Below are 25,751 nucleotides of genomic sequence, written 5' to 3'. Positions count from 1 at the left end.
ATGGCTCGGCCACTGCCCTGCCAGTGCGAGCTGACACTGCGGGAGGCTGGGTGCAAACAGGGATGAGGACAGCAAACAAACCCCGCCGGCATCTCCGGGCAAAGTACCGCACGGGACACCTCATCCCACCCGCTCCCACACCGCTCCCCACCCCTCTGCCCCACACTTCCCTCCTCCAGCCCCAGGACTTTGCCCCAGCCCCCAGGCTGCTCCCACCCTGCTGCTCTGCATGGGGCAGTTTCGGGGCCACAAGGGCTGATCTGAACCCCTGCCCCCAAAATGCTCCTGCTGACCCCCACTAGCTATGGGGCAGTGACCCAGCAGGAACCCGAGGGCGATGGTCTGTCCCTGCGTCCTGCCCCGGAGCGGACGGGTGCGGTACCAGGTACCAGCCCGTTGCCGGCAGCGTGCTGGGGCAGCCACCAGCCCCCGAGCATGTCGCCACAGGGCCGGCATCGCAGCAAAGCCCCACTGCTGCAGGACAATCCCCTGTGGGTGCAGGTGACAAATGGGCCAGCAATGGGCTGAGCCCTGCCCTGCCCTGCTGCAGCCCTCGCCCGCTCTGTAATTATCCCAGGCCGCATCTGTAATTAGTGCCCTGATGTCACGGTGTCAGGCCTGGGCAGCCCCACCTTGGCCTCCAGCCCTGGGGCTGAAGCAGATCCCGGCCGTCCAACACCGTCCTGAGGAGCTCCTGCCCAGCTCTGGCTACCCGTGCTCCCCGCCAGCGTCGCTGCTGGACCCCCATCCCGTCCCTGTCCCGCAGCACCCGAGCTGCTGTAGGGCTGGATCCAGCCCCTCCGGCCAGTGCAGGGCTCGGCCGCTCTCACTGCTGCATCTCTGCTCCCCCCTGCCCGCTGCCAGCATCCTGCCCACTCCTCGCCGTGCTGGTCCTGCTGGCTGGCTGCACGGCTGCCACCCTCCTGGGGACGCATCCTGCCTGGGCAGGAGAGGGGCCAGCCCCTGCCCTCGCGAGCCCCCCAGGCTGGGAATGAAGGCAGCGCTGTCAGTCCCCCGGCCCCTTGGCACGGGGAATGCGCCGGAGCAGCCCTAGCAGCTATAAATAGAGTGGGAAGCGCAGGCATGCGCCGGCCGGCGTGCACGTGGGTCTGGGTGGCCGCTGCCCCTCAGCCGGCGTGGGGCACGGGCAGGGTGCGGGGCTGCAGCGGCACCCCAAGGCGGGACGGGAACAGGGAGGAGGGTGAAAGCCCCGGGCAGGGCAGGGGCACTGCTGTCCTGCTGCAGGGACGCACCCAGCCCTGTGCCAGGGGGACGGGAGGGGAGGCCCCACACAGCCGTCGCGGAGCAGCACCCAGCACTTTATTGCAAGGCAGACAACCGCGCGCCCCGCGGCACCCCCCACCTCTAGCACCCGCGCAGGGGCCGGGCTGCGCCGGTGACGGTGAACCGTGCGCTCAGCACCTCCGAGGGTGCCCGCGTCTGCTGGCCCGGCTGCTGCCCACCGGCAAAGAGGGTGAAGGTGCCAGGCTCGAGACGCCAGTCCTGTGCCCAGACGGCGCGCTGCTCGGCCGCCACCTGGAAGGACAGCTTGGTCTCCCGGCCGGCTGGCACGGCCACGCGGCGGAAAGCCACCAGCTGCCAGCGGGGCACCGGCACGGACGACTGCTCCCACCGCAGGTACAGCTGCACCACCTGCCCCGAGGGACGGGAGTCAGCGCCAACGGGACCCCCCAGGTGCCTCCCTGGCAGGGGGGACCCCGGCCACATCTGTACCCCCTATGGCTGCACCAGCACGGAGCAGCCGTGCTCACCTCCTCGCCGTCCCGCTGCCCCGTGTTCTCCAGCACCACGGACACGGAGAGGTTGGCGCAGGCAGGCAGCGCTGGGGGGCTCAGCACCAGGTCCCGGTACTGGAAGGTGGTGTAGGACAGCCCGTAGCCAAAGGGGTAGAGCGGGGCCCCCTGCCCGTAGTACCGGTACGTCCGCCCCTCCATGGTGTAGTTCTCCATCGGTGGCACCTGCGGGACAGGGGGCCGGTGGAGCAGGGCAGGGCTTGGGCGGGCACAGTCAAGCATCAGCCCTGCATCCCGCGGCTCCCCCAGCCACCGAGGCAGGGAAGGGCTACGGGTGTCGCCGGCTGCCCTGGCCTTACCTGGTGCATGCCCGCGGGCCATGTGGCCGGCAGCCTGCCAGCCGGGCTGGCCCCTGCCTCGCCCAGCAGGACCTTGGCGATGGCTAGGCCAGTGGCCTGGGCAGGGAAGAAGCACGCCAGGATGGCCCCCACGCCCTCGTGCGCCTGTGCCCAGCTCACGTCCAGGGGCCCCGCGTTGAACAGCAGCAGGACGACGGGGCGCCCGGCGGCTACAGGGAGACGGCCGTCAACAGGAGCCCCATGCCGGCGCTGCTTGGACGGCTCCGGGGGTGCCCCGTGGATGGGGAATGCCTGGGGGCGTTGTGGTCCCCCTCACTGTGCCCCAGCCCACCACCACCCCCTCCGGGCTGGCCCCGACCCCCGGGACACCAGCCAGTCCCCAGGTGCCGGCACGCTGCCCCGGCCGGGAGCTGAGCCCCGCAGAGCCCCTACCCGCCTGCACGGCGTCCTGCAGCAGCTCCAGCTGGTGGCCCGGCAGGGACAGGTCCCTCCGGTCCTTCGCCTCCGTCTCCACATCCGTCCCTGTGTGGGGACAGCAAAGGGACAGCCCCTTGCACTCCGCCCGGGGCACCGCGGACGGAGAGGGCAGAGGGGTGCTGACTGCCTCGGGGGGCCGATGGGGACCCGTTCCTGTCCCACAGCCACCCCGGCTCTGGGACGCTCCCCCTCCCCAGGCAGTGCCCACCCAGCGCCCTCCCCGCTCCCACCTACCTGTCCCCAGGCAGACCACCACCGCGTCGGCTGCCTCCGCCGCACCCACCACCTCCGCCCTCGAGTACTGCTGGCACCGCGGCTCGCGGCAGCCTGCCGCGAAGCTGACGTTGGCCGGCAGCATCTCCAGCCCTCTCCTGCACCAGGGAAGAGCAGAGGGCGCGGGGGCTGCTGTGCCCCAGAGTCGGGGCACCTTGGGGATGCCCCCCCTTGCCCCGGCCCCCAGCGAAGGGTCGAGTGGCTCCAGCAGCAGCCCCGGGCAGCGCCCAGGACCAGGGGACGGACGGCAGCACTGCACTGTCTCACCGGGGAGTGTAGATGTACCGCGGCTCCGGCACCGGCGCGTAGTCCCCAAACAGCACCCGGGGGTTGTCGGCGAAGGGACCCACCACCTGCGGAGGGCGGAGGGGTGACGGTGGGCACCAGCAGCCCTGTGCCACGCAGCCTGTGGCTCTCCAAAGGAGGGGACACCTGCGTGCCCGGGGTACGGAGCCAGCACCACCTGGGTCACCGTGTCCCCCCGCCAGCCTCCGTGCGCGGTGCTCACCGCGAGGCGCTTGCCGGGCAGGTCCCGGGCCCGGAGAGGCAGCGTCCCCCGCACGTTCTTCAGCAGTACGAAGCTCTTGACAGCAGCTTCCAGCGAGAGGTTGCGGTGCTCGGGGCTCTGCACGGTGCTCAGGTCCAGGGAGCTGTAGGGGTTCATGGCCGGAGGGTCGAACTCCCCCAGCCGCATCCGTGTGTAGAAGAGGGGCCGGACCCGGTCGCGCAGCATCTGCAAAGACCCCGACACCAAAACCTCGGCCGTGCTTGGCGGAGGCGGCCCTGGCTCCCTGCCCGCGCCCCCAGCCCCACTCCCCCCGGCTCACCTGCAGTGTGATGTTGCCCATGGCCAGAGCCTGGGGGATGTGCATGAAGACGTTGTTCCTCATGCCGTAGGAGAGCTCCAGGTTGCAGCCAGCGTTCATTGAGGCTGCCGTGCCAGTGAGAAGGGAAACCGTCCGTCACGGCTGCGTGATGCCCAGGGACCCCGCGCCTGTCCCGCAAGCTCACCGACCGCCGTCTCCAGGAAGGTGCGTGTGTAGTGGTGCCCCAGCATGATGAGCTCCAGGGCTCCCTCGTCGCTCACCACGTAGCCATCGAACCCCCACTCGCCGCGCAGGATGTCCGTCAGCAGCTTCTTGTTGGCGCAGGCGGGAACGCCGTTGATCCTGTCGGAGAGGGGATGGGGCAGCCCGGATGGCCGGGCACCGGCCGCCCAGCGGACAGCCCAGCCCGCGCAGCCCCCACCGCGCTCGGTACCTGTTGTAACTGCACATGAAGCTGTAGGAGCCAGCACGCACGCACGCCTGGAACTGGGGCAGGAAGGTGGTGCGCCAGTCCCGCTCCAGCACCTGCAAGCGCCGCGGCAGAGAGGGGTCAGCGCCTGGGGGAGCGCCCACCGTCCCGCGGTCCCACTGTGCTCGCCTTGGCGTCGAAGCTGAGCCTGGAGACGGGGATGTTCTCGGGGCCCCCATGCACGCTGAAGTGCTTGCAGCCGGCGCTGGCCTTGATGTAGCGGGGGTGCTGGCCCTGCAGCCCCTGCACGAAGCCGCGGGCCAGCTCCCCGCTCAGGAACGGGTCCTCCCCGTAGGTCTCCTGGCCGAGGCGCAGGCGGGTCACGGCCGGGGCCCCCAGCCCCACACCCCCAGCGCCCCGGGAGCTGCGGCCAGCCTCCAGCGGGTCAGCCCCAGCCCCGCGTGGCCCGACCCCAGCCCGAGGCCAGCCGCCCCCGCGCTGGCACCTGGTTCCTGCCCCACAGCGGGTGCCTCATGATGTTCAGGACGGGGCTGAAGCAGCTGAGCCCCGTGTGGTCACCGTAGCGGCCGGCGGCGACGAAGCCGTTGTGCTTGGCTCTCACCTCGGTGGCGGTGGCGTTGGCCACCCGGTAGACGAGCTCAGGGCTGCGGGGAGAGCGCGGGGGTGTCGGGGCGGGGCGGGGCGGCTCACGGGGCCACGTCCCGTCCCCGGTGCCGGTACCTGAAGGCGGCGGCGAGCCCCAGCGCCTGGGGGAAAGCCGTGGCCCAGCCGGGGGCCTCCGCGTCGCCCCGCAGACACTCCGTGTTCCAGTTGTAGGGCCCGATGCCCAGCCGCGGGACGGGGGGCGCGGGGCCGTTGCCCATCGCGCCCCCCCTCGCCACCTGCGGGCCGGCGGCGCTGAGCGGGGGGGGGGGGGCGGGGGGGATCCCGGGGCCGCCCCCGCCGCCGCCCGCCGCGCCCTCACCTGCAGCACCAGCTCGGCGGGGCTCAGCCGGCCCAGCAGGTCGTCGAGGCGGCGGTGCCAGGGCAGCGCCGGGTCCTGGAAGGGGAAGGCGGGGAAGGGCACGGGCAGCGCCCGCCCCGGCCCGGCGCCCAGCGCCGCGCACAGCAGCACGGCGGCGGCCCGGAGCCCCGGCACGGCGGGCGCGGGGGCGGCTCGGCGCGGCATGGCGCGGCGCGGCTCCCGGGGTCGGCCCGGCCCGGCCCGGCGCTGCGAGGCCACGGGCGATGGGCGCGGCGGGGCGGGGCGGGGCGCGCTGCAGCCCGGCCCTGCGCCCGCCGGACGGGGCGGAGCGGGGCGGGGTCCCGGTGCGAGGGACCTGCCCGGTCGCCCGGTCCCCCGGTCCCTGCCGCGCTCCGCCCTGCCCGGGGAGGCATCAGAAAGCGGCGGCGCCGGAGGAGCCCCGGCCGCCTCCCCCCGAACGAGCAACCGGGCCCGGCGCGGGGGGTCCGTGCACCGGGGTCTGTACTTGGGGGGGGGGGGCGGCGAGGCCCGGCCGGCGGCACCGGAGCACCAAGCAACGTGCGGCCGGGCCCTGGCTCCCGTCCCCTGGCTCCGCCGCCGTGGCAGGTCGCGGCGTTTCGGTTCCCACCCCCCCGAGCACCGCCCGGCGCGGGCACGTCTGCGAGCGGCAACCGGCAGAGCCGCCCGGCACCGCCGAACCGGCTCCCGGGGGCACCCCGGCTGCAGCGGGGCTGCCCGCGGCTCCGGCGCTGCCGGCAGCGGAGCTGGCAGGGCTGGGTCCCTGCTGGGGCTGGGGGCAGATGTTGCCCCACCGCTGCTCCTGTCCCAGACCTGGGACCCGGGGCAATAAGGAGAAGGGCCTTCGTTAGCACGCTGCGCTTTAACGAGAGCCACGGAGCGTCATGCCAGCACCGGTCCCTTGTGTGGCCCCCGGTGCCCGGCCAGCTCAGCACGGCGGGACGCTGCCAGGGACCCACGCGGTGACCAGGGACACTGAACCTCCGGTGGGCACCCACGCACAGGAGCAGCTGCGGCGGCCGTGGTCGCGCTCTCAGTGCCCTGGGGCCGAGGCTGCTGGTCCTCCTGGCCGCGCTGCCCCAGTCCCACACGCGCAGCCTGGGGACACAGTGCGGGGCTGGGCGGTGGCTCAGGTGTGAGCATGCCGGCAGGGCTGTGGCCGGGCTTGGTACGTGCCCCAGGGCCCGGCCAGGTGACTCCCCAGCCAGCGAGGGCCAGCGCTGCGTGACCCGGAGCAGCACGCACGGCTCGGGCAGCCGCCAGGCACACGGCGATGTTTGCTCTGGGGCTTTCTCACGCGGCCGCTCCCACAAGACAAACAGCACGGTGACAGCTGGGGTTTGGCTTGGCACCGGGCAGCCCAGGCCCATGGAGACCTGCGTCTCCGTGTGGGTGAGCTTGGTGGCCACCTGGCTCAGGGGGCTCGTGCCCACCTCCAGCATTGCGGCCGTGGTGTGCACCGTGTGCCACGGGGCCTCCGCTGCCTCCACGTGTGCGCTCCCCTGGATGTAGGGGAGATGCACAGGGGGTGCGAGGAGAGCACAAAATGGCCATCTGCCCACCGGTGCTGGGACGGGACGGGGAGCAGGAGGGGAGCCGCACTCACAGGCTGCTCCCCTGCGCTTTAGGGATGGGGGAGCACAGACATCTCATGGTCTCGCTGGCACCGCGTCCCGCTCCTGCCAGGGATGGAGGCGACGCTGGCAGTTCCCACACCAAGAGCTGGTGTCGGGCCTAGAGGCTCGCAGCCCGCCAGCAGCCGAGCGAGCACGGGCTGCGCCGTCCTGAGGACGTAGCCATGTAAGGCAACGCCAGCAGGTCAGCTGCAGCCAGCAACAGGCCAGCCCGTCCCCGCGCTCCGAGCTCTGCTGCTCGGCGGTGACAGCGGGCGATCACCCAGCTGCCGGATTCCTGAGCAGCCGGCGGGGAGGTCCTGCTAACGGCTCCCTCTGCGCCCAGAGCACATCCTCCCACCCGGCACGCAGCCTCCATCGCACCGCCCCGGCTCAAGCCACCCTTGAGCACGGGTCAGCAATCAGCACTTGCTCAGCGACGTGTCTAGAGACATACCCGAACAGATAAATAACCACCAGGCAGCATCCATCTGGGAGCAGAGGCCGGTGCTCGGGCGGCCGTGCTGGCTGGGGAGGGTCGGGGGAGCTCGGTTGTCCCGGTAAATATTTACTGCAGTTGCACGGAGCCCCAAGCCAGGCTGCTTTCTGTGACACCCCCATCCTCTGCCGCATTTCCGCACGGCCGTATTTGTTTCGCACGCCTGTGAGGTGTGGAAACCCTGCGCCGAGCAGCTCCCGTTCCCACACCGAGCCACAGCCCGAGGCTCCCAGCTGGCCCTGCCCCGCCAGCCCAGGGCTCGCTCCGTCCATCCCCGGGGACGCCGGCTGCCCTCGCCCAGGAACCGGTTTCTGCCAAGACAGGGCAGGGCCGGGGGCAGGGGCGAAGCGACGGCAGGACCCGCCGGCCCAGGGGGCCTCTGCCCTGGACGGGCCCTTGCTGTGCGGACGGCCCATTCCGTGAGGGGTCACTCGTCCAGCAAAAACCCTCGCTGCCCTCAGCGGGGCTGGGGACCCTCCGCAGGGCCGCCAGGCACCCGCGGGCCCTGCCGGGGGCCGGGGAGCGGAGGGCCGCCATCCCGCCTTCACCTGGGACGGCTCGCAGGGAGCAGCACCGCAGCCACCGCCCCACCCTCCCCGCCGGGCAGGGGTCACCCGCTCCCGGCAGACACCCACGGAACCGACGGCCGGGTGAAACGCTCGCCCCGGCCCCGGCCCCGGCCCCGGCCCCGGCCCCGGCCCCGGCCCCGGCCCCGGCCCCGGCCCCGGCCCCGGCCCCGGCCCCGGCCCCGGCCCGCGAAAGCGCCCCCTGGCGGCGCGGAGGCACCTCGCCCACCCTAGAGCCTGCCGGGATTTGTAGGCGCCTCTCCGTCACGTGAGCCAGGGCACGCCGGGAAGGGTAGCCCCGCCTCCGTCCGCAGGGCTGGCACGCATGCGCACGGGCCGGCCGCGTTGCACTCTGGGGCTCGTAGTTCGGCGGCGCGGGCGTGGCCGGGCCGGCAGCGCGGCGGGGACTGCGAGTCCCGTCGTGCCCCGCGGCGCGGCGCGGTGCTGTGCGGGAGGCGGCCGGGCCGGGCCGGGCCGGGGACGCAGCGGGCCGGGCAGGATGTCGCGCCAGGCCGGCCGCGGCACCGAGAGCAAGAAAATGGTAACGGCGGGGCCGCGGCGCCTGAGGGGCCGGGCGGGCCCCGGCGGGCCCCCGCCGCCGCCCGCCCGCGGGGTCAGGCCCGGCGGGCCCGGGGCGGGTCGGCCGCGGGGCGCCTCGCCGGCGGCGATCGCAGGGCGCGGGCCCGGGGCAGGGGGGTGGCGGAGGAGGCGGAGGCCCGGCCCGGCCCGGCCGTCAGGTCGAGGGCCCGCGGCAGGGCCCGGCTCTGCCCGCCCGCCGCTGGGCCGCGCTGCCCGCCTCGGTTCGCGGGGTGGGCTCGGCGGGACCTGCCCCTCCGCCAGCACCGCCCGCCCCTCTCCGGGCCGCCGCCTGCGGGCGGGCGGGCGGCTGCAGGGCGGGCACCGGCTGCCCCCTTCCTCCGCCTTTCCCGCCCGCCCCGGAGGCCCGAGGCGCTCCTCAGCGGAGCGGAGCGGAGGGCGCTGCGCGACCCGCGCCGCGGGAGCTCGGGAGCCCGGCACGGCCCTTGAACGGGCTCGGCCTGAAGCGTCCGGTACCCGCAGCCGTTCGTAACGGGGGCTCCTGTCACCTGCACCGCAGGGCAGGGAGCGTCCGGTGCTGCGGAGCCGGAGAGCCGAGTGCCGTGTCGGGATGGGAGGTGGGACAGGAGCGGGACACCGCTGGTGACGGAAACGCTGTCGTTAACGGGGCAGTCAGAGCGCAGCCGCTTCCCTCCTCTCTAACCCCAGCCCGTGTTACCAGTCCCGCTGCGCCGAGGAGCGAGGAGATGGCGAACAAAGCTACAGAGCCAAGGTCCCATTCTGGGTCAAAACAGACGGAATTCATTAATTTTAAATCAAAGTCAGTATTTGAAAACAAGTAATAAAAACGAAATCTGTTTTTTCTCCCTCTTTGGCCGTGCTGACGGCTGGCTCAGGCTCAGCGGAGGCCAGGCAGCTGCCCGCTCCTGTCCCCTCCGCACCACGAGGGATTGTCTTCTAGGGATTCAACTCCTTAAATACAATGGGTTTTATTTAAGGAATTGGAGCTACGTCATTTGGATTCTGACATTTTTATAGCCACAGAACGGTTTATAGTGTTGAGACTATATGCTAGTCTGCAATACCAAAAAATATAAATAATGGAAAAAGTATTAAGCACTTTAATTCCATGAGATGGACTGAAAATGAAGAGTTCGTTTACAAATATGAATTCAGAAGTTTGCCTTGTTATAACACTTTGAAGTTACCTGAATGGCAGCGTTGCAGGCGATAACCATGACCGGCACTGGGTTCGCACACTTTGGGGCTGATAACAGTGGGTGACGGCTTCATGGCTTTACGCAGTAAACGACAGCGTCTTGGACTGGTAACAGCTGGATTTCCTCCATCCATTCACCCCCTCCTCTCTCCAGCTGCCAAGCCCTGTCTTTACTAAAATTACTGAAATCCTTAAAAACAGCGTAACCTCTTTTGCATGTTTGTTAAATTCTCTGCCAAATGTCTGACTCTGCCGGTTGAGCTGAAGGAGACTTCCACCTTGTTGGTCGCTCTTGAGTGATGCGAACCTGCGCAACCTTTATCTTTCCAAGACAAAAGCAGAATTGTGAGCAAAAACCCAAAGAATGCATCAATTCTTTAGATCTAAAATTGGGCAAAAGTCTTCCAAGGGGCCTGACTGGTTCTTTTCACGTGCTTAAAGCCTTTTGGCAGCTCGTGGCTGTTGACCTCGTGATTTACAATGACAAGGTGGAATTCCCTGTGTCTTCTAACAAACCCAATTTCTATTTGTTGAATGTTGCCGTTTGGGAGTGATTCCTCCTTCTGTTTGTCTTGGCTTTGTGTAAACCTGTTGAGAACGAAGTGCGATCAGTGTTGTCACTTAACTCTGATGTTGTCTCTTTTCCCTTCCTTTCTGCCTGCCTGCTGCTTTCATTCTGTAGTATTGGTATTTGCCATTCATTTCACCTTCTGCATCTATGCATCTCATGGTAGGTGATAGGCTTTTAATCTGAGATTAGACTCTCTGTAATGTTTCTGAATGCTAAAACTGAAAGCAGAAATAAATTACGGTGGTTTATTTGTTCCTGAAAACACTTCCTTCAGGTTCTGTGAAAAGCTAAAGCCTATTGTAGCTTTTTGTTTTGCAGCCTTTAATGACCGTGCAATCACTGGTCCGGCTTAACGGCTCCCAAGAAAATGCACTTTGACACAGTTGCTTCTGGTTGAGGGTCGGTGGCGGTGGTGGCTGGGAGAGGAGAGCTCTTCCCGTGGTGTTTTCTGCAAATCTGGCAACTGTGCAAAGAAAGCCCGAGTAACTTTGATTCTAGCCAGGCACAGAAAGCGGATGTGCACAACACAGATCTGCTGAGCTGACCTGAAATTGTCCTTGCTGTTCCTCCTCTGGGTCTGAGGAGCTGATTTTAATGTACGAAGCAAATTATGTGCCTAGATAACTTTTTAGGGACCAGATGAGTATTGCTTTCTCTTGGTAGCACAGGGTAATAAATCTGTGAATGGACGAGCATTTTTTGTCCTGTTGAAAGGACCAGAAAGGGAGCTTAACGAGTGTTGCCCATGTGCAGCACCTTCATGAAACACAGATAACAGACGGCAGTTTGAGCCAGTTTTCACCTCTGGGTCAGTGGTTGAAATAAATTCAGGTCCCTGGCCACTGCAAGTTTAACCATCCAGGAGGTGGCCAGCAGCACACGAAATGACCTGGAGGTGTCATTCCAGTTATCTGGGGATGTGCTCGTTAAAGCAGAGAGAGATGCTAATTGGCAGCTGACGAGAGCTGCTGAGAATGGCTACAGAGAGTGTGAGCAGCCTCCTGGCTTGCCTCTTCAGGTCAGATTCAGGACACCTTAATGGGAAGGGCTGCGTGTGTGGAGAGAGGGAGAGAAAGAAAGTGCTCGGTCGTTCCTAGTCAAAGAGGATTTTTCTTTCCAAGGAGACTGAAGTTGCCTTGCCAAAACATGAACTGGGTTCTCTCCTTATTAAGCAGCAGATTCCTTTGAGACAGCAGGTTTCTGTTCTCCCTCTCCGGGCCAACGGAAGCAGCGCTGGACACAGATGCAGCAGTGCTCAGTCAGTTTTCTCTTTGGCTTCTGCTAAATCCCTTTTGCCTCTGTCTAGAACTCGGAGCTCTTCACGCTGACGTACGGCGCCCTGGTCACCCAGCTGTGCAAGGACTACGAGAATGACGAGGATGTCAACAAGCAGCTTGACAAAATGTAAGCAGATCTGCTGCAGCGGAGCCTTGTAGGAGCTCGGGTTCACAGTATGGCACGTCTGTGTGCTGCACTAAGAATAAAAGCCTGGCAGACTGAGTTTTATTTAATAACTAATACTTCTCAGATTTAATTTTTTTTTCCTCTGCTACCTTCTTTTATAAACGTTGGCTGTCTTTCTAAAGCTGCGCTCTTCCCACTCCGTAGCTGTTGCTCTTTGGTACATTCACAGGGGTTACAACATAGGTGTTCGGCTAATAGAAGACTTTCTGGCCCGGTCCAATGTCGGAAGATGCCATGATTTCCGTGAAACTGCAGATGTTATTGCGAAGGTGATTGTCAAAGCACAGCTTCATCAGGTTTTTGTCATGGTTTTGCATGTGAGGATAGAGTATTTGCTACTCACGGGACTGTTCTGAGAGTTTGACTGAGATTTTGGGGGGGGGAAAAGAGATAATTAGATCCCTGACTGCTGCTGACTGGTGGGAATTGAGAGAAAGGCGTGGTGTTTTCAAAACCCTTTAGTAATTTGGCAAAGATCAAAGCTGTGCTGTTGCTTCATGGGACACCTTCTTGTTCATACCCTGTTTGACACAACAGATAGCATTTAAAATGTACCTGGGCATCACTCCGAGCATCACCAACTGGAGTCCTGGAGGCGATGAGTTCTCCCTGATCTTGGAAAATAACCCCTTGGTGGACTTTGTTGAGCTCCCTGACAACCACTCATCACTCATCTATTCCAACCTGTTGTGTGGAGTGCTGCGAGGTGCCCTGGAAATGGTGAGCCAATGTCTCTCTTCCGGTGAGATAGGTATATGAATAACCAAGGTATCAGCAGATAGTTTAGTGTCTGGTCTGTGTTTGTGACTTCTGTGTTGGCTTTGGACTTGAAATTCATTCCCAGGAGAAGCGCAGAGCTGCAGGAGCGCTCGGCTGCCGTTGCGTGTGGCAGCTGAGTCCCAGAGGTGCTGACCGAGCCCCTTCATCTGATGACCCAAGTACAAGCACTAGTATCTCCTTGAATTTTTATGAAGCTTCAAAATCCTCACTTTGGAACTGCTATGAGCCCTAGTTGGGAATTGGCTGGAACAAGAGAGCAGCTGTCTCAAATTTAGCAGTCTGTATTTAGGCTTGATTATCTTGCTTAGCTGAAATTTTTGAGGAACATACATGGAGCAGCAGGACGTGTAGCCCTGAGCGACAGGGTTAAGTGGGCTCTGATCTCTGCAGGGAGTCCCCGTTACGCTGTAGGAAGTACATTTGCCGAGGTATGGTGCCCACTGTCCACCATGTAGCCCGCAATTGTCAAGGAGGATGTGATCTTGAAAAATAACGAGTGCTTCCCTAGAGCTCTGCATTGCATGTCACGCCCTCAGAGCCCTTAAGCTGGCACTTCGTGATCAGACGGTTCCTCGAGAAGCTGCTGTTTTAAGGGAGATAACAGCTCTTCTTTTTCCTCTTCCATCACCTAGGTTCAGATGGCCGTAGATGTAAAATTTGTCCAGGACACGCTGAAGGGTGACAGCGTCACAGAAATAAGAATGAAGTTCATCAGGCGGATTGAAGACAATCTTCCAGCTGGTGAAGAGTGAATCGCAACCCAGTCTCCTTTGGGACTGGAGGGGACCAGCTGGTTTCGGCCATTAGCTTTCGTCACAGATCTGTAGGGATATAGCGCTTTCATCACAGATCTGTAGGGATCTAGTGCCCCTGTACATTCAGACTGACTCACTGACTACTTAAGATGTTGTTATATTCTTCTACTGTTACTTCCATCTTCTGTAGAAGACGATTGTCTGGTTGCTGTTTATTTCACAGGTTCATTCTGAAGCTTTTTCATAAGGTGATGTCTTTTTTGTATTCCCCTGGGGACCCTTTCTACACTCAGTTTCTAATTGTGACATTCGGTTGCACGAGAACTACTGCTCAAACTCTAGGAGAGCTCCAGTCTGTTCAAATCTGAATCTGTGTTTTGTTGCCAGAATTGGAGACCAAGCTATGAGAGCCCACTGATTTAGTTAAATGCTGTCCTTAAAAAGAGGTGTTTAAAATTCATTCGGAGATGAGCGCATAGTATTTCTGTAGATGACACTGGCTTCCTGCATTTGATTCTGAAGTTATTAGTAAAATGCAAGCTTGATACAAAGGGGTGATTTGGGAGAAGCCGTTTGAGTGCTGGCACCCGGTCGGGGAGGCTGCTTTTCTTGGAGAGCAGTGGCATCAGGCAGCACCGGCAGATTCGGGGGGTCCGTGTGGCCTGGGCCCTTCTGCAGTTTCTCTCCCCCAGCACTCATGACTCCCCTTTTGGAAGGGGAGAACCATTAAATTGCAACGGAGCAGCAGTGAAATGTTTAAATGGAGAAGAGGAAAGAGTGGCTAAAAGGCCATCGGTTGTTCTACAGTGCGTACAGCCCAGGGGCCGCGGGGCAAGTCCACGGAACGAAAAACAAAACTCAGGCTAACGCCTGGGAGGTATTAAATGCATTTCAGCACGTAGAGTCTGTTCTCCTGTTACAGTCTATAAACACTGCGCAGCGTGGAGGTGGTGCTGGGGTATATTCTCACAGATGTTTAGGCTACAACAGAATTTCCCCTGTTAGTTAAATTGGCAAGCTTTGGCAGTCTGTAGCACCTGCTGTTCTGTAAAATAAATACACAAAGTAGCGTTCTATCTCAAAAAGCAAGATATTGGAAAATCAACTTTCTCTGCCATCCCGTTCAGCCAGAAAAATGCAGTCAGACGTTCAGTTCTCAAATCACTTTACGTAGCATGAAGGCACAGAGCCACAGAGATAATTAGGAACTTAAAGTTGATAGCTCTTACTCACTTCCGCAGGAGCTGGCGGCTCAAATACCTTTGTAGGTTTATGCCTGAGTGTAAGGTGAGAGAGAGAAAGCTGCCGCTTCTGCTGCCGTTCGGTTAGGTTCTCCGGATGAACGTTGGGTTGCTGGACTCTGGACGGTTCACCCCATCCCTTTTTCTTCCCAAGCGAGTCCCTTTGGTGGGAGGGTTTGGGTGCCCCGTGTGACGTGTGCCCTGCGAAGGGGCAGTGAGTCGCTGTAAAAGCAGTCGGAGAATGACATCGAGGAGCAGCAGTGGCTGGTGGGTTTTGGAGGCAGAGGTGCTGCCCAGTCATGTTGCAGAGATGAAAAAGATGCGTCATTTCTCATCGTTGACCATTAGAAGTCATTTTAAGGCTGCATTTTAAAAGCAATTGCATTAAAAGAATCCCGGTGTCAACTCTTTGGTTTCCTCTTGCCTTTTTTTTTTTTTTTTGGTGACGTGGGTGCCGGTGTGGAGCAGCGGCTGTGTGGGGCTGGCAGGGTGACGGCAGCGCCGCACCAAGAATGTCTGGCTGCCGGGGCATGTGAAAGCTGCTGCCTGAAGGAATCCTGCCCAATATTCAGCGCACGGAGGGATTGCGGCTGGGGCTGGGACTCGGGGGCTGACGGGCAGCGCTGGGAAACCAGACGGTCAATGTTTGCTTGTTTGAGGACTGGCCTTTTCCTGCCCCGTGAATACCTGCGCGTTCCTGCCGGCCCAAGGCAGCCCGCTGTGCTGAGAGCTGAGACATGCTGTTTGCGGTCGTTCATAGTGGCAAAAAAATCACCTCGGGAGGCATCTGTGCCCCCCCCGTGCCAGCTCCGCGCAGGGGCTGCTCCACGGCTGCCGTTGGCCGTGCGGTCCTGCGGCCGGGAGCATGCGGGCGAGGAATAGCAACTGCTGGCTCTCCAGGAGCAGGAATTCGTGCCCTCCTTGCTGGTATAAACTGTGTAAAGGCTCCCCAAGAGCCTGTGGCGTGAGGGAGCTGCCCCGCAGCGTGCCAGCGGGCATCACCCCTGCTCCGGGGACCACCCTGCAGCCTCGCTTGGCCCCGGGCACCCGGGGCTGCACCCCAGCCGCTGGTGAAGGAACTTCACCCAGCCGCTGGCAGCCCTGAGGACAGGAAAGCGGCAGCTTTTGCAATGAAGTGGCTTTTCTCTTTGGCTGGAGCTGGCAAGCATCACGTGTCGCCTGCCCGGCTGGCAGCAAGAGCCAAGCCTCGCCAGCCAGAACGGCCCCAAACAGCCCCGACACGCACCCAGCTCCTAAAATAACCTCTGAGCAGCGGCTGCCTCCGGGGACTGTGTCCTTGGGGGTCCGGAGGGAGGGAGGCCCCGTGTCCTTGCTGACGTCGTAGCTAAAAGGGGGGTTATTTTGCAACAGCGAGGTTGTGCCGTGTCCTTTTCCCTCCTTCGGCAAGCAAGGGAACGTGCTTGCCCCCGCAGGGAGCGGGTCCTGGGGTCCCATTGCCGGTCCCCTGGGAATTACAGAGTTGTGCAGTAATTTGCTGGGGCGACTGGGTCAAAACCAGCCCAGACCCTCTGGAAGAACAAAAAGCAAAAATTGCATTAAGTAAATTAAAACTGTCTACTACCGAGTAGCTCATTGTAGACAAGGGAGAATATGCAAAAAGCTCTGTTTGAAACCTACTAAATATTACCATGTGCTGTTTATAGGAAACAAATGGGGAAAGGCATGCTGCATCAATAAAACCCTGAAGATGGTTGGAGTTGGACTAAAGCCTTTCCACGGCTCTAGGTTATTGAATACCCTTCACTTTCATGTAGTGCCAGGCCTGACCCCTGGACACGTACCGCAAAGGGGAAAGTTGACTTGTGGGAATAATAGACATTCCTGGTGAACAATTTAACCTGGCAGGAAAAGAGGCAACTTTCAGCCTTTCATATCTCTGCATGGTATTAGAGATGACAATAGCAACAAGCTGAGGGGGGGACGCGGGACACGCGGCGGGAGCGCTGCCGGAGAGCGATGCTGCAGGATGCCGGTGGATGGCGGTGCGTGGGGTGAGCCCCCCAGGCGTGCCCGGCCCCCGCCTGGCCACCCCGTGATGGCAGCAGACGGACTCTGCATCGCCCAGACCCCGGGTCCCAGCCACAGTGCCGCGTCCCACCCCCACCCCAGGCCTGGGCTCCCAGAGCGGTGGGTTACAGGAGCTTTAGTTGCGACGGAAGGAGCTTTTCCAGCCCTTGCCCTCCTCCAGCACTGTTTCCTCCCGCGGGCAAGTGGGACTTTGGCTGGCGTCCTGACGGTGCACACTGGCGGGAGCTGAAGTCCTGTGTGTGACTTACCAGGGTCTAGCTTGAGAGCTTAAACCAGTTCACCTCCCCAGCGTGGGGACACCCCGGCTACCGCTCCCAGCTTGCCTGGGGTTTGTCGCCTGCTTTTCTGCAAGCAGCCGGGGAGGGCTGTTTGCTGCCGCCCTGCTCTGGCTGCATGGTACGGGGCAGTGGAGCTGGCGGCAAGCCCAGCCACGCTCCACGCCGCCTCGTGCCGACAGCACCTTCATCCCACCCTCACGCCGGCCTGGAGCCGGGCGGTCCCTTGTCCCCTCACTGGTGGGAAGCAGAGCTCCCAGCCCCGCTCCTGCCGCCTAAACCGGGGTGGGCAGCAGCCGGGGCCACTGTCCCTTTGCAGACCCCACGACCCAGCACCTGCTGTGGGGCAGGGATGGTGCTGGGAGAGGAGCCTGGATGGGACGGGGGAATCTCTCTGGGAGGGAAGCGTTTCCGGACTGGTGTCCTCATTGCTGGGGCAGCTCCCACAGCTTTCAGCCAGATGTGCTTGGCCGGGGTGCTGGGTGCTCGCTGGGGCCGTGCAAAGGATATTTCACCCGCAAGGGCTTGTGCGCTGGGGACAGCAGCTCCTCGACAGGGCTGGCACAGTACCGGCAGCCCCAGGCAGCCAAGGTGCGGGCAGTGCCGGCGGGGATGGGCTGGCACCATCCGCTCACAGCTCAACAAATGGCCCCCTTGAGCCCCACACGCGCAGGATGCTCAGCCCCAGCCCCCCGGGTGCCCCAGCCCCCCGGGTGCTCCAGCCCCGCGTCCCCAAGCACCCTGCAGCCACGCGTTGAAGAACTGTTGGCCGCTGGCAGCACCAGGGCCAGGCGAGAGGATGCTCGGGTGCAGGTTCCTGCTGGGGCACGGAGCTGTCCCCACCCCAGGACTCTCCGGCCGCCCCGGCTGAGCATCTCCCCATGCTCGGCACCTCATGAACGTGTTCTCTGCCTGGTAACAATCTGACAAGTTTGGGTACGTGGATGCTTTTATAAGCCTTCCCCGGTCCCTGTGCTGGCTGCAAAGCATGTTCCGCTGACCCAGGCAGCTTGCAAAACCCTTCCCCAAGGCACAGCCATGCTGCAAAACCACTGCCCTGGCCCAAACACAGCTTCCAAAGCTGGGAATGCCCACCGGCAGCAGCGCCGGGTCAGAGCAGCCCTTGGGCGATGCTCCTTGGCACCCGTCCTCCTGCAGCATCCCTTGCCAGGGCTGAGGAATAGGAGGAGGCGTCCGCCGCTCCCTGCCTTGAGCTCCCCTCGGGCCAGGGGATGCGAGAGCCACCCCAGCAGCACCGCGCGGAGCTCTGCCACAGTTTGGTGGCGTTTGGTATTTCGGGTGAAGGGAAGGAGGCTCCATTGTTCCTCTTGTATTGTTTTGTGTTTCCTAAGCGGGACAGGCACCCTCCTCCCACGCTCTGCCCGGCTGCAGAGCTGGTCCAGCCCTTTGAAAGTCAACACTGCAGCAAAGGCGTCCGTTAAAGTGCTGGGCGAACAGAAACACAGTGAGAAACGTGCCCGCTCCCAGGCACGGACTGGCACCAGCAGCACATGCAGGGATGAGGGGCACCCGGGGCAGGGACTTGATTTGTCTCAGCGTCCCCCTTCCCCCTGCACCCAGTCGGGTCCGTGCTCCCAAGTCACCGCGCAGTGCTTTGTTCCCGTATGCGGCAGTTTAGGCAGCGGCAGCTCGTGCCAAGCTATGATGGGAAGGGACAGCCTCGGGTGACGGCGTGACAGTCGCAGGGAAACATATTGACATCAGCTGAGCCGTGCCGCCTTTCCTGCCCTCGTGCCGCGACGCAGCGAGGACGCCGGTGCTCTCCCAGTCGCGGGATGGTCCAGCCACCCCCACCACGCCTCCCATGAGGCAGCCGGCCAAAGACCATCCTTTCTTCCTGCGGTTTCACTGCTCTCAGTTTCTCGTTCCACTCCACACAACTAAACCCCAATAATTAAAACCACAGCCGCTATTGTCCTGCTGGCAGCAGCACCATTCCCCTCCGGAAGCTGTCCTCCGCCACCCGGCGGTGCAGGATGCGGCATGGGGGAACAGCACCCTGGCCCCGCGGGACCGGGCTGCATCCGAAAAAGGTGCAGGAGCACCCACAGGACACCGCATGGGGTACAGCCCATGCAGTCGTTTTGCACAACAAACACCGAAGCCAGAAGCTCGCTGCCACCCCAGAAACAAAGACCCTGGGGAGAGCAGGGGAGCACCGCTCCAGCCTTTCCAACTGTCTGCAAAAGGTGCAAAATTTCCAAGGGCCGATTACCAAACGCAACCGAAACTCCGAGAGTCCAGCTCGGGTGGACTTGCCCAAAGGCGGCTCAGGAAGCTGCTGGCGCTGAGCAGCCTTGGCCTGTGACAAGACCTTCAGCTGCAGGCCAGGAACAGACAGGCATTTTGATGAGAAATGTTTGTTTTCTTTTAAAATAGTTTTAATTGTGGCTTCCAAGGGAGGGAGCTGCTGAAACGGTCCATGTTTCCCCAAGCTGCAGCAAGCTGGGTTTTCAAAGGGTGTCTAACCCATCCCAGGGCAGGAGCTGCTCTCAGCCCATCCCCGCTGCGCTTGGGCTGACCCAGGCTTATGAACCAACGACGGGCTTCCCTCCTTGCCGCAGGCAACCCCACCCTGCTCAGCTGCCTCTTCCTAGATTAAATCTTCCCTGCAGCAGTTCAAACCTGCGATGTCCTGCCCTGCAGCAGTGCCCGGGGAGAGCGGCTCAGTTGCCCGGCCCTCCTCTCCTGGTTGTCAGTAGTCCATCCGTTCATCCAGTGGCCAGCCTGGGCCCTGCCAGCGTGTGCCGGGGTGCCAGCCGGCTGCAGAAGCCACCTCCTGCTCCTGCACATCTGGGCGGCAGCTGGGGGCAGGCACGTGCAGGGGCACAGCTCTCGGAGGACACACTTGGGATGTCCCCTTGGCTGCTCCTAAGGACAGGTTGTGAGGGGCAGCCCTGGGGACCCGCTTCTCTCCTGCCTCCCCGGTCCTCCGGCACGGGTACTGCCCGGCACGGCCGCTGGCTGCCCTTGCAGGGTTTGCTGAAGCCCCCAGCGCCCAGGCAGCCCTGGCTCCGGGCTGTGGGATGCTAAAGGTTGCTCAACCGCCGGCACGGGGTCAGCACATCACGCAGGCGCGTGCTCAGCTTCTCACCCCTGCTTGAGTCCCGCCGCCTGCAGGTGACCTTCCCCGAGCCCTGCGGAGCCTGGCACCGCTGGGTTTTGGGGGTTGTTTTTAAAGGACTTTGTGCCAGCCCCCGCACCAGCCCTGCCACCACCGGCACTGCAGCGGCACAGACGGCACCGATTGGGGGCCACGCAGGAGCCCCCCAGGACACAGCCCACCCCCATCCCATCCCCACCGTGGCGAGCTGCTCGCCACGAGCAGGACCAGACCAGATGCCTGGACGGCAGGCAACAGGCTGTGGTCAAAGCTTCCAAGCGGTTAAGTTAGAGAGAGGAGCAAAATGTTTTGAAAATTTAAAGCCAATCCCCTCCCCGAACAAAGCAAAGCTCCAGACTTTCATCTCGGCCCTGGGATGCCGTTGGCTTCTCCCTGCCCATCACGCGCAGCCAGCCGAGACATGGCAGCTCACTTGGGGAAAGTGCTCGCCAGAACGTCTCTTTTTCCAGCAAAAAAATATTGATTTTCTTTCAGTTAGTGCTAGCGCTGACATCCAAGAGCTTGAGGAGAAGTTGCCGGCTCTGCCCCAGGCTGCGGCTCCACATCCCCATCCCCCTGCGGGCAGGAGCTCCCCACAGCCACCCCCTGCCCCGGCTGGAGCTGGTGACTTGCCCTGGGGCCGGTGCTGGCATCGTGGCCTCTTGCCCAAGCTCCCTGGCCACAGCCATTATTGCTCCCCCAGGTCTTGGAGCAGCGAGCCATTGCTGGGAAGGTCCTTGAGCAAGATGCGACCGAGGAGCCGGAGGGGCAACCCCCACAGAGGGGAGAAACCCAGCGGCTTCCTCGAGCACGGAGCAGCGAAACAACCCGGCGGGACCTCTGCCTGCCCGGTGCAGAGGAGCCTGGAGGGAGCAAAGAGGCAACAGGGGCTGCCCTGGGCTCCCGCATCCCGGCAGGGTGCAGGGAGCCATGCCATGGGTGCTGGCTGGCCGGGAGCTGGGGAGCAGAGCGTTAACCAGGGCAGCCGGGCTGGGGAGCAGAGCCCAAGGAATGAGGAAGCTGAGGAGCGGGTACCCGTAGTGGAAACGGCTTGGCACGGGCTGTGGAAAATGGAGGCCTAGAGAAATGTGACAGCAGGCTGGACTGGCTGGGAGTACCACACAGGCATATTTAAGCCTTCAAGCCTGCCATTGTTCTCCCCTAATTATTCCCACTCCCTGAGTATTACACCCCATAATTCAGGAAAGCTGAGTAATGGAAGAAACAACAGCAATTTTAATCTCTCAGTACCGGTGGTCTCCACCAAAAAAATGCTTTCAAGAGCTCTGCGGTTGCAACTTCCTCAGTTTGGTGGGCAGTGGAGGGGAGGGAGAGCACGGCCACCGGCCTGCGGGTGCTCGGCCAAGACCGGAGGTGAGCAGGGACAGGACGAGGACCTTCCCCTGGGTGATGGGAGATGAGCAGGAGGAACATGTCAGGTGCTGGGAGCATCCCCGCCGGGTACCACGTGAGCCCCATGCCAGCAGCTGGGCTGGCAGGCGGGGGCAGCCCCTCGCCCCCCTGCACCAGGGGACCCTGGTCTGCACGGCTGCTGCCAGGGAGAACCAGAGCCGGGCAAGGCACCCACCTCACCCCACCGTCACTTTATCTTCTGCTCTTGGCTAGACCACAGAGAAGAGAACTGGGTGTCAGTTTTTGGTCAAAACACGTTTTCCTTAATGGGAACTGGCTTTCAGAAAAGGAAATTGTGATCTCCCTAGAAATGCTCTTGCTTTTCGACAAAAGCCACCATGGGTTTGTTCCGAGGAGCAAGCTTTGGGTAAACACGTTCCCACTCCTGCGAGGAACGAGACCGGGAGTCAGAACTGGCAGCGCCCGGGTGCTCCGGAGGAGCCCACGTGGGCGGGAGGGACCCCCAGCCCTGCCCTTGCCCCTCTGCCTGCTCCGGCACCCCCGGCCAGCTCCGGGCACCCGCACTTTCCTGCCAGCTCCGCTCCCACCACGGCTCTGAGCACGGGTGAAGCGAGTGGTGGGTTAACACCAGCCTCCCAGCTAATTTAGCATCACTTGCCCATCAGGTCTCGGGGAGCCGGGAGGGGAGGACAGGCAGCAGCGCCTGCAGTGGGGCCAGGACATGCACCGAGCACGGCTCTGCCGTGCCCCACTGCGCTGCCCCAGGCAGGAAGCAAAGGACCCCGGGCATGGGATCCAAAGGATCCCTGGGCACCCCTCGGGAGAGCACCCCGAGGCCGGGGCATCCGCCAGCCTCCTGGGCACATGCTGGGGGGCAGCCATTGCCTCCCTCCCCTCCTCCCTCAGTTCCGAGCCACAGTAAAAGCACCAAAACAAGCCCAGGTCTGCCCTGCCCCGGCTTTCTGCAGACGCAGCAGCTAACCTGTAATAAATTACACCAACCATTCTCCCTCCCGTTTGAAGTTTCAGCAACAGCAACACTCAGGCTAAATAAATAGTGAACTAGCTCACCGAGCCAGGCAGCGACTTGTCGTACCGAGGAGCCCATCGCAGCCAGCGGCAGGGATCACGCCAGGGAGCCAAGGGGACGGAGCCAGCAGTTTGGAGACACAGTTTAGCATCACTTCTCAGCAGCTGATCTGTGGTTTCAGCTACACGATGCTCAACTCCCCGTTACATTTAGCAAGGCTTTGCCGGAGGTCGTATCCTTGCCCCAGGTACAAGCTGGGGTGATGGCTCTGCCGCAGCATCCCTCAGAGCCATGTGACAAGCCACCAGCCCCGGGGACAGGTCACCCTGCAGCCACCCATTAGGATTAACCTTAATGACACACAGCTCAGCCTGCTGCATCCTCGAGCGCTGCCCCTTGGTGCGTCCCAAAGGCCCCCGAGGTCCCCGAGCATCACAGCCGAGGTGGGACTGGGTGGCCCGAAGGTGGCCGTGCCGGCAGGGCGCACTGCCTCTGTGTGGTCTGCAGCCATCTGGATGTACTTACAGCAATACTGCAGCAATTGCAAAAAGATCAAAAATCTTCAGGCCAACCTTGATTCCCATTGAATTTTTTGCATTTTTGAGGACTCGAGTCTAAAACCTGACAGCGGGGAGGGGTGTTGCCTGCACAGCCCAGGAGCACTTGGCATGGCGCTGCCAGACTCCGGGAGTGACTGCTGGGCTGCCCTGGCATCGCCGCAAGACCCCACGGGATCCCGGGGAACGATCCCGAGGAAATGCTCTGCTGGGCCCTTTGTCCGTACCGGCATGTGGAGCCAGCACCGTTTCTGCTAGGGGGTCAAGATCCCCGAGCAGGGCCCTGCTGAGACCTGCGGCACCCGTGGGGCTCCCACTCGCAGCGACAGGAGGAGGCACATCAGGTCTCCCCATCCGTAAGGCCAGGGAAGACGCCAAGAAGCAGTCAACACCCACGCCTGCCCCCAGCAAAGCCCCTGCTCCCAACAGCCGCACCTCCCTCCCAGGGCTGCTAACCCCCTTTGAAGCTCAGCTGGGGGAAACGTGTCCCAGCACCCGCGCAGCCCTGCCTGGCTGGGAGGAGGTTATCCCGGCACGGAGGCAAAGCAACGCTGATTTACTGGCCGCGTGCCACCTCCGCCTGCACTGGCGAGTGCTGAGGTTTGGACATCTGGGCTTCAGGCACCCCGTGGCACAGCTGGATCCCGCCCAGGCTGCGCCTGGTCCCGGCCCTGCTCCCACAGAGCCGTTCGCCCATCCCTGCATCTCGGGTAGTTCCAACTCACCCTGGCCTGAAGTTTCCAGCTGCTCCGGTCCCCCCCAGCCCCTCTCAGCAAAGGGAGGACAAAGCAAACACACCCAGGAGCCGCCATAGGCACCCACCTGTGTCCGTGGGGTACATCCAGCACCGGGGCCGAGGGCTGCAGCAGCCATGTCCCTGCATCTGCACCAGGAAGAAGAAAAGACACACATCAGGGTGCCGGCTGCAAAAGAACCTTACACCTGTATCAGCAGAAGGTCGTTACCGACCCATATTAATTGAGCAAGGCTCAGCTAGGCACATCCCACACCAGGCACAGGCAGCCGCACGTAGCTGAGCCCCAGCCGGCACGGGTGCACTGCTCACCGCAGCCTACGCCCAAACAAGCCAGCAGGCTCTCAACTTTATTATTGTAAGAGCAGACCAAGGAAAAGACCCTTCTCCACCCCACAGCTCCCCCACTCAGCCCCAAGTGTCTGCAGAAAAGTCTCCATGTTGATTTTAGGCTGTGATAAAAGTCAAGCTACGCTGGCTGTCGAGCTGCCCCACTCAAGGCTGGTGCTCGGGAAGGTCACCCATGTTTGTGAACTGGGTGGTGGGTGCTGCATGGCCAGGACTGGGGCATCTGGGGGCAGGCAGCACTGGGCTTTATCCCTGCCTGGGCACAGCTCCCTGCAAGGGAGGGTCCTCAGCTCCTGCCCTGGGCTGTGCTTTAGAGGGATCAGGTGGAACCCCACACCCAGGAGCCCAGCTAGTCCTTCTCAGCAGCCTGGCACCCAGCTGTGGTCTCCACCCAAACACTCCCCCGGGCAGTGCCTGTCCCAGCTCCGTGCTGGCTGCTCCCCACCCCAGTGCTCGCTCCGGCCACCTCCGCACCCACCACCGGGCGAGCACAGCCAAGCTGGGGCTACAGCAGGGCAGGTGCCATGTGCACTGCTCTGCTGATGCACAAGTTGTGACCTCTTATCCCTGTGGGGAGATGGCCCCCGAGGGTTTTCCAGCAGGCTGGGTCCCCAGCCATCAGCAGAGCCACCCAGCCCAGGCTCAGCCCCATCTGCCCAGAAGAGCCTGGGGGCTGCTCCTGCGCAGGCCACCGGCTCTGAGCTGGGCTAGAAGGTAGCTTCACAAAAGCCCTGTGGAGAAAGAGGCGAAGAAGCCCCCACCAGCCCAAGGAGAGCCCCCAGCAGCAATGCCCCCACCTTACCCAGAGAGAGCAGCCCAAACCCAGCAGCCCCAGCCACACAGCCAGCTCTAGGCTGGGCTTTTGGCCCCTTATATAGGGCCTGGGCAGGCAGCCCCCACCTGGGGGTCATCAGCCCCAGGTGTGCCCGTCCCGCTGCCCAGCTGGGGCTAGCCCTGCCCGCACCCTGCCCTGGCCGGGCAGCGCTGCACCGCGGGAGCCTTCCCACCTCACCCGGCACGTAGCCCTGCTGCCCACCCGGCCCCGATACCAGACTTCATGCACCGAATGTAGGGGAGGGAGATTTTATCCCTGGGCGTGGCAAGGGTTAAACCTCCTCCTCTTCCTCCCCAGTGGGGTGCCCAGTGCTCCCCTCTGGGATTGCCCGTGGTGCTGCGCATTCCCAGTCTGACCTTCCAGCAGCAGCCAGCCCTGCACCGGGCACCGTGGCACCGTGGCACCGTGGCACCGTGGCACTGCAGCAGCATGGCACCGCAGCACCGTGGCACTGGGCTTGGGTCTGGCTGCTCTCATACTGGCCAAGCCGGACATGGTCTGGGTGGGCAGCGAGAGCAGCCGGCTCGGTTGGAGCAGTGCCGTGCCGGCGTGCGCTGAGCCACATGGGTCCCCTTGGCACGCCAGGCACGGCAAAGGTGCCAGTCCCAGCACCCGGACACGCTGGCACTGCCCTCCACACGTATGCACGGCCCTGGCATGCTCGCTTCTGCACAAAAGCTGCTCAGAGAGGTGTCAGCCCCAGTAATTAATCATTACCTCCGTCCTCACGGCTGGGGTGGCAGAGGGGGCAAGGAGGAGGCGGGCACCCGCTCCTCTGCCAGTCCCTGCCGGTGCTGACTGAATGGTTCAGTCATTAACAGGAGTGGGGCTCGTTTGGCTTTTCCCTTGCGCTGCCTGGAAAGGGGCCACTTACTGTTTTACAACTAAAATAACAAATTATTTCATAGAGGGCTGGAGCTGCCAGGAGCTCTCGGGCCAGCCGCGGTGCAGCGCCGGCACAAGGGGCACAGCCCCCCGTGCCCCCTCCCCGGTGCTGGCACAAGCTGTGGCCCAGGGCCGCCCAAGCCGTGCCCGCATGGCTCCCACCAGCACGGGCA

The 25,751-nt window shown here is 62.8% G+C and overlaps 2 protein-coding genes across 3 annotated transcripts; one reads left to right on the top strand and one right to left on the bottom strand.

Annotated features, from left to right (window-relative positions):
- Positions 1-1,303: 1,303 nt before the first annotated feature.
- Positions 1,304-5,318, bottom strand: LOC140661987 (uncharacterized). 2 transcript variants are annotated; one of them, XM_072884939.1, is made up of 14 exons: positions 5,085-5,318; positions 4,841-5,001; positions 4,605-4,764; positions 4,289-4,459; positions 4,124-4,215; positions 3,875-4,032; positions 3,691-3,794; positions 3,372-3,596; positions 3,131-3,216; positions 2,825-2,961; positions 2,546-2,635; positions 2,114-2,322; positions 1,773-1,979; positions 1,304-1,653 (listed from the first exon to the last, which is right to left on the bottom strand). In XM_072884939.1, exons 1-14 carry the CDS (start codon positions 5,286-5,288, stop codon positions 1,366-1,368), a joined length of 2,292 nt encoding a protein of 763 aa, XP_072741040.1. In that variant the 5' UTR covers positions 5,289-5,318; the 3' UTR covers positions 1,304-1,365. The 2 variants fall into 2 exon arrangements, with proteins under 2 accessions (XP_072741040.1, XP_072741041.1); XM_072884940.1 differs by lacking the exon at positions 4,289-4,459.
- A 2,851-nt stretch (positions 5,319-8,169) lies between these two features.
- TRAPPC3 (trafficking protein particle complex subunit 3) lies at positions 8,170-14,752 on the top strand. Its single transcript, XM_072884941.1, has 5 exons — positions 8,170-8,321; positions 11,414-11,511; positions 11,741-11,840; positions 12,109-12,291; positions 12,984-14,752. The coding sequence occupies exons 1-5, from the start codon at positions 8,280-8,282 to the stop codon at positions 13,101-13,103; spliced, it is 543 nt and encodes a 180-aa protein (XP_072741042.1). The 5' UTR covers positions 8,170-8,279; the 3' UTR covers positions 13,104-14,752.
- Positions 14,753-25,751: the final 10,999 nt, after the last annotated feature.

The sequence above is a fragment of the Ciconia boyciana genome, chromosome 21 (genome assembly GCF_034638445.1).
Source record: "Ciconia boyciana chromosome 21, ASM3463844v1, whole genome shotgun sequence".
NCBI classification, from domain to species: domain Eukaryota; kingdom Metazoa; phylum Chordata; class Aves; order Ciconiiformes; family Ciconiidae; genus Ciconia; species Ciconia boyciana.
Note: the sequence above shows the minus strand (reverse complement) of the source record. Positions and strands in the feature narration are given on the sequence as shown.